The sequence below is a fragment of the Octopus bimaculoides genome, chromosome 3, assembly GCF_001194135.2.
Source record: "Octopus bimaculoides isolate UCB-OBI-ISO-001 chromosome 3, ASM119413v2, whole genome shotgun sequence".
NCBI lineage: Eukaryota > Metazoa > Mollusca > Cephalopoda > Octopoda > Octopodidae > Octopus > Octopus bimaculoides.
The window spans coordinates 163,650,340-163,658,600 of record NC_068983.1 but is presented as its reverse complement, the minus strand read 5'-3'; the positions used below and the strand labels follow the sequence as shown (position 1 = coordinate 163,658,600).

The 8,261-nt window shown below is 35.9% G+C and overlaps 1 protein-coding gene across 1 annotated transcript; it reads right to left on the bottom strand.

The window, feature by feature from the left end:
- Positions 1–4,773: 4,773 nt before the first annotated feature.
- On the bottom strand, positions 4,774–7,940 carry LOC106875234 (uncharacterized). Its single transcript, XM_014923294.1, has 3 exons — positions 7,797–7,940; positions 6,889–7,620; positions 4,774–4,800 (listed from the first exon to the last, which is right to left on the bottom strand). Exons 1-3 carry the CDS (start codon positions 7,938–7,940, stop codon positions 4,774–4,776), a joined length of 903 nt encoding a protein of 300 aa, XP_014778780.1.
- Between the last annotated feature and the right edge of the window lie 321 nt (positions 7,941–8,261).

Below are 8,261 nucleotides of genomic sequence, written 5' to 3'. Positions count from 1 at the left end.
TATATATATATATATATATATATATATATATATATATATATATATGTGTGTGTGTGTGTGTGTGTGTGTATGTATATTCCTTTCGTTTTTCTATAGTGAGGTTTGAGGGAAATTTACTTGCTATTTCCAGTATGCTGAGTAACGACACGCAGAATATATTCATTTCTATATATTCTCAAAGTTGTTATTTCACCAGCAAATTGCTAAGTAGAAAACCAGTAATTATCTAATTAACTCAGTTAAACCTAAATGAGGTAGATTTTATTACCTGGAATTGATATACATATAAATTTATATTAAAAAAATTGTCTGGTTACTACACAATAAATAATATTTGAAATTTATTTATGAAATAATTACAATTTTTAACAATCTATAATATTTTTAAAATGTTCACCGTGACGAATTGTCGCGAGAAGAAATTACAAGAAAACATAATTTTCAGTATTTGTATAACAAAATGAGATGATATCAAATATTCTTCTTTTATTACTAAAACGTCTGGTAATTATAGTCTAATAGTTGTACAACATTTTATAGTCCTCGTTGCTTCCACTCAATGTCTTTCTCAGAAAATTAAATGTTTGGAATATTTAACTTTTGGCTAAAGTATTTTCTCAGGTTTAGCCTTAATTGCCTTTCTATTATATATGCATTTCTTTCCTTATATGGTGAATGGACATTAAATCATTAATTTCTCTCGGAACAATTTCTACATTTTACAATACAGAGCACAGTTGATTTCAAGATTACTGTCTACGTTATGCAAATATAAAATTCACACACACACACAAACACGTAGATGCATGTATTTTTGTATGTACCTTTGAATTTATGGCTGTGTGGTAAGAAGTTTGCTTCTTAACCACAAGGTTCCAGTATCTTTGGCAGGTACCTTCGATTATAGCCCCGGGACGACCAAAGCCTTGTGAGTGGATTTGGTGGACGGAAACTGAAAAAGACGGCGAGCTGGCAGAATCGTTAGCACACCGGGTGAAATGCTTAGCGGTATTTCGTCTGAGTTCAAAATCCGCCGAGGTCGACTTTGCCTTTTATCCTTTCGGGGTCGATAAATTAAGTACCAGTTACGCACTGGGGTCGATGTAATCGACTTAATCCCTTTGTCTCTCCTTATTTGTCCCCTCTATGTTTAGCCCCTTCTGGACAATAAAGAAATAAGGAAACTGAAAGAGGCACAACTTACATACAAATATATAAATGTATGTGTGTGTGTGTATGTGTGTGTGTGTGTGTGTGTGTGTGTGTGTGTGTGTGTGTATACACATATCTTTTAAATTCGCTTTCGGTAACGTTAGGTATATGCGAATAGAGCTTCTATCTCATTATGCCGGCTATCATCTAATGATACTGACTAGTGAGTCAGTTTTCGAGGTTGCATCATCATTATACCGATATAATGTAGGATAAATTATAATGTTAACAATAATTCTAGAATGAAATTTATAAATTTCTAATACATCACTGCGTGCATTTCCACAAACGACATGATTTTGACATCAGGATACCGACTCTGATGTCAAAATCATGTGATTTGTGAAAACGCGCGTAGCGATGCATAAGATATTTATAAATTCCAACCCAGAATTATTGTTATTTTATAGATATATCAATATATATATATATATATATATATGTGTGTGTGTGTGTGTGTGTGTGTGTTATATAGAATATATATATGTGTGTGTATATATATATATATATATATATATATATATATATATATATATATATGAATACGCATATATGTATGTGTTCTTTCTTTTCCCCCCACCACCACCTCCTTACATTAGGTGTTATAATCTTTCCCTATTGATTCAATGTGGGTGGTCCCACACGCACGACGTCAGATAGTTTTACGCGTACGCTGTCCATTCGAGTGGTTGTCTCGCACCACCAAATCCGAGTCTAAGGCCCACACGAATAAGTCATCGCCGGTCCCGTTTTTTGCCGTGGACGGTGCCCTCGCGCCTTGAGAGGTTAGCCATCGCTAAAACTATGTCCTCATAATATAGCGCTATATTCTTTTGCAACTACGTCCTCATAATATAGCGGCAAAAAAATTAGGACCAGGCTTTAGAAAGAAGTACTTCATTCGATTCGTTCGACTAAAATTCTTCAAAGCAGTGCCTTAGCATGGCCACAAACTAATGATTGAAACAAAAGATAAGTACACGCATAATACATACATACATACATACATACAAACATTCATACAAATAGATACATACATACGTACATACATACATACAATCATACACACCTATTCACACATACATACTCTACATACATGCATACATAAGTATATAGATACATACATACATACAAACATACATACATGCATACTCACATAATATATACATATAGACAGACATATATACCTAACAAATAGCCGGATTACTACCTCCCACTTTGAAGGGTATGTCTTTGCAATCCAGGAGCAGGAAATATCAACCAAGTATCTGATGCACAAAAGGGACAAAGATGCAGGAAAAGCAGTAAAATGTGACAACTGATGCAGACTTTGTGGAGTTAACACCGAAGATACCGCCCACATCATAAGCAGTTGTCTGAAAATGTCATCACGGTATAATCTACCGATGAAATATGACTTTCTGGTTAGGACATTCAATAATGAAATCCGTTGGAAGGATAATCCCGAGGACAAAGAAATAAGAACCTACAATATGAGTTAGAAGCCATAGCCATTCATAATGAAAAGGAATATTGGCGGAATGTACCGGTGAAGGCCTCAATAAAATGTAAGCACAACAGACTTGATATAATGATTTGGGATAGAGAAGAGAAACTGTGCACAGTTGTGGAAATTAGCTGCCCAGTGGATGTTAACATAAAGCTGAAGATCAGTGAAAAAGAGAACACCTATGCTGAACTATTGAGAAATCTGCAGTTACTCTATCCAGATTACAAGTTCAGGTTTATACCTGTAATTATTGGGGGCCTGGGATATGTAACACACTGCCTAAATACCAATCTTGAGAAATTAGGGTTCTCAAATCCTGAAAAGAAACAGCTAATTCGAAGGCTACAGACCCAATCCATCACTGGAACTGTAAAAATCTGTAGAACTTTCCAGAAGTTTATCATTTAAATATATATGAGCATGTCTAGATATGTAGCTATATACATGAGAATACATACATACATGCATACAAACAAACAAAAATACTCTGTTGTTGATGCTGAAATTCCAATGAAGGAGCCTTGGATCTAGGTTAGAAAACGCTTCTTTCTCTATGGGCAAGAAATCGTGAAATAAATTAAATGATGACATACACACATACATATCCTACATGCATACATAAATACATTGATACATACATACTAACCTGCTATACTCACATAATACATACACGCATGCATACATACATACATTCAGGCAGACAGACACGAATTCTTGTCTGAAGATCGCGTGGGTGTCAATCTCAAATCACGGGATGAATATGCAATCTCAAATACTCACATACACTATAACATGCATTGATCGTCTTCCTCTCATTTTTCCAGCAGAATTCGATAGTCGTGTATGATGCCGATTGATTATTTAGTCAACGGACTTACGTTTATTTTTGATCGGATGTTTCAATCTATGAATTCCATTGATTGACCCATTATTATCTTTTCAAATAATTTGCGAAAGAATATTTTATATTTCACCTGGTGCTCTTTTCCTCTCATCATCCATCGGTAGAACGAGGTAACGAAAGAGATTCTTCATTGTCGCTGGAATTTACTCGAAACAGCAAGCTGATGTACCCCAAGTATCATTCAACCAATATTCGTTTCTGCTCTAGGCACAAGGCCTGAAATTTGGGGGGAGGGGACCAATCGATTAGATCGATCCCAGCACATAATTGGTATTTAATTTATCAACCCCGAAAGGATGAAAGGCAAAGTTGAACTCGGCGGAATTTGAATTCAGAATGTCGCGACAGACGAAATACCACTAAGCATTTCGTCCGGCGTACTAACGTTTCTTACTTCTTTATTGCCCACCAGAGGCCAAAAATAGAGGAGACAAACAAGAACAGACAAAGGGATTAAGTCGATTACATCGCCCCCAGTGCGTTGCTGGTACTTAATTTATCGATCCCGAAAGGATGAAAGGCAAAGTCGACCTCGGCGGAATTCGAACTCAGAACGTAAAGGCAGAGGAAACACCACTAAGCATTTCGTCCGGAGTGCTAACGTTTCTGCCAGCTCGCCGCCTTCTATTCAACCAATATCAAAATGGCAAAGCACGTTGGTGGTCGTAGATATGCCCCAACAAAATACCATATATAGCCCAAGGCTAAACAACAATAGTTGTTTAGCGTTAGGTTTTGAGGCCAAATCTTTGATTTTAGGCATAGCAATTAACTTGGGTTTAGTTGAGAACAAATATCTGTCATGTAAATATCTATCGTCTTGTGTTTATTTCCCATTTACTATTTACTTTCGAAAGTAAAACGTCATAAGCCTTCAGCTGATTCCAGAGCGTAGATTAAGGGCCACCTAAATTAATAATCAATTCTTTTTAAACATTATCAATATTTTATATTTACGCAATATTTGTTTTTTGTTTTTTTTTCTTGTTTTTTGAAATGCACCAATCGTATAAAGCATAGTTTTCCTACTTTTTTTCTAACATACACTTTGTATAGAATATAGTATTTTTTCTCGGTTTACACTGTTCTGTTCTGTTATCTTTGGATGACATTTTAATTTAATAAATTTCGAGTTAAATTTAGAAGCTTAGAACTCTGTTGAATCACGTTTCACCTTTAACAATTAACAAGAAATATAAACTGGAACGTAACAATATAGCACAAACAGGTAACTTTACCGAGAAAAAGTCAAGCAAATGTTAAAGTGTAGACAGTTGACACATTGGGTACCTTTTTTTTTTTTTTGTAATTGATTATTTAAATATAGCTGTCTGGTTAGCGCATTAATTGAATGCAAGCATGGTTGTGGTTAAATGGTTTGCTACCTAACTGCGTGGTTTAGGTTTCAATGCCATTCTACGGTACCATGGACAAATATCATGTATCAGACCTGGACTCGATTAAATACTCAACAGAAAACTTTCGTAGATAGAAATTGATTGGAAGCCCGTCAAGGGACCGTTATTTTTTTATTGTAAACTATGCTTCTTCATCGCTAACATTAACGAAGCCAAATCTATTACAAGAGTTCGATATAGGTTTCTGGTTTGAGAAAAACTCCTTCTTTTTCTGACCAAACAAAACAAAAAAGTTTCACAACGATCAGACAAGCTTTAAATACTTCTGCATACGATAAATGGAAAAGTAGAAGAAGAGTAAATGGCTTATTTCAGTTTACTCAAATTTCGAAACTCACTAATTTACAGTTTGTTACTTATTCTTCAAACTGAAAACATGATTCTAATAAACGACTGAAATATTAAACATCTGTGTCGGTCATTTATATATGTTTTCCAATAAATAAATGATTCCATTAAAAAGTTGATTCTCATAAGCAATAAACACATTAACTGGCATCAAATATACATCATTTTTAACAATCTGATCGTCGTCCGCAACATTCGAATTTGCCAATATGAAAATATTGCCCATCCGTTCTCCCCTTTGACCAAAAATTAATCTAGATTCGGATTGAATACAGTTATTTTATTAACTAGTCGTAATATTCCCGCCTATCACAGATATTTATATCTTTCTATCAAATTTTCACATGAGATAGCTAATAAGAATTTATTGTTTGTTTCACAGATATTATTTAATTTTCCTTCTCCACCAATATCTGTAGCGTTGCTTTGATCAATTAATTCTCCTTCGGGGATCATGGTCGAAACTTGTCGCTTTTTCTCCTCATTTCTCTTTGGAATATTTTACTCGCTCGATTTACACAGCAATGGCGACTCTAAAATTTAATTGACATATAAAATGCTATTTTGGGTTACGGATTTTTCGGTCATTTAGTGAGGGTTGAAGGTTATGCTTTATGCCATTTCAGTGACTCATCAATTATGAACTCAGGCTGCTAAATAATACAGATCTAATAACATATGGTATTTCCCTCCCCTCCATCAGAGATTATTGATATTTTGGCTTTAAAGAAATTACCAAGTAAGGTATAGGGAGTTCTCTGAGAACCGTGCCAGTTCAAAGGTCAAGATATGCTAATAGAAAAATTGATTTCTTCATAAAGTTTTTTGTTTCTATTCAGCAAAAATCTTCGCTGCTGATTTAAAATACAAACTTTTTTATGATGCGCTTTGTGTAAATGAGCTAGAAGATAATCGTTAACGTCCCTCCTCCAAGACATCGACTTAAAAGGAGATAATGGCTTTCTATTTGAGGAAGAGTGTAGTTCTGTAAATTAATTTTCTGAAATGTGAAACTGGAAGTGAACGTCATGGTCGACCAAGACAGACATTGCTTACATGCCAGCGTTTGCAATGTTCCATCGAACTTTATAATCATGCTTTGTGTTTTCATCACACCAACGTAACAACAAAAGCTCTTTAGAAGCAAACGATAGAAATAACTCAAGTGAATGAAATAGTGAACAATGATTAGATAAAAACCGAGGAGATATCAAGCACGTCAGGGACAGGCAAGGAGGAACGAATATCTATATATTTCTGTGAGAGTTAGAGGTTGGGAAACCAAAGGTGCATGTTTTCTACTAATACTTTCTAATGCTGCGGAATAAAACAGACACACTGGAATGTCTACCGGATGATGTATGTCTTTTGTATCCTCTCCATTTTCTTATTTGCGTCAATATATGTACAAAGGCAAAACGAGAGAAAGCAGAGTTGAGACTTTCAGAAGTTGAAACCTTATCTTCCCATGCTGTGAGTTCAGTTCGCCATGTTACCATTGAGCTTTGTATTAACGTCAGGATATTGTGGGAGACCTTAAGCAGTTTAAGACATTCAATAATCGACGAGTGTGGAACCATGCCATATGCTTTCTTGTAGTCCACCCATGCTATCGCCAAATTGTTGTGTCTCTTCTTGCAATCAGCTCGAGTAGTCTTATCGATGAGTAATTGATCCTTTGTTCCTCTGCTCTTACATCTACATACTTTTCGTTCCACTGGTAGTAGGTCGTTCTCATCTAGGTACTTATAGATGCTGTTTGATAGGATGCCCGTCATCAGTTTCCACACCAGTGGTAAACAAGATTTTGATCGGAAGTTTCCAAATGCATTCCCTTTACTTGGGTTCTTCTGACATAGTACCGTTGTTCCTTTTGTCATCCAGGCCGGTACTTGGATGTCACTACTCAGTATTTCGTCCATCTGTCTCACAATTTTCCTGTGCAGAGCTGTCAAGTTTTTAAGCCAAAAGCCGTGAACTCCATCGGGGCTAGGCGCTTTCCAGTTAGGAATTTTCCTGCATCGATCTCTAATCATGTCCTTGGTTATTCTCAAATCCTCCGGCTGATACTCTCCACTCTCCTCTTTGAGTGTCTTTAACCACTCTGCTTCAGTTTCATGTTGTTTCTCCTGAGACCATATGTTTGACCAGAATCTTTTGCGTTCTTCAACATCCGGCACGGCATTTCCACCTTTTTCTTTTCCATCCAATTCCTGATAGTCTCGTTTCTAATTTTGTACGAAAAGTCTGTTTAATCTGTACCGCTCAATTCTCTGTTCATATCTCTTTAGGTTATGTGCTCTTTACTTTATGTACTTTCAAAGTCGGTTTTAATTCCTTAATCACAACATTGATTCCCTTTCTCTTCGTTCAATACTTCCTCTCTAGCTCAACATATTCTGACTTCATTTCTCTTTTTCCGTTCCAGAATTTTAATATGCTTTCTGGTCCCGTTAATAGACTGCGTTATTCTCCTTTCACACCATGGTTCCTTCAGGTTATGTTCACATTTACCTTTGGCTTTCAAACCTAACTTTCGAGATTGCATTTATCAGATTGTTGGTATCCGTGTTGTTGTCAGTCCTGATATCACCAATGATATCATTTATCTTTCTGATCCATTCATTGAGTTTCTTTCTGTGTACTTTTTTAAACCCCATATGATGGCTCTATTCACCTGAGGTCCAAATATCAATGATTTCATTTAAAATGGATATCTGTTCCTCGGTTCTCTCATCGTTTTCCTGATCAATAATCTTAGCCTCCTGCTTGTTTTCTTCCTCTGTCGTTCCATGCCCTGTACATTCTCATCCTATATCCCCTAGCGGGTACTTCATTATTATTTCTCGGATTACCCAGAAAGTAGCAT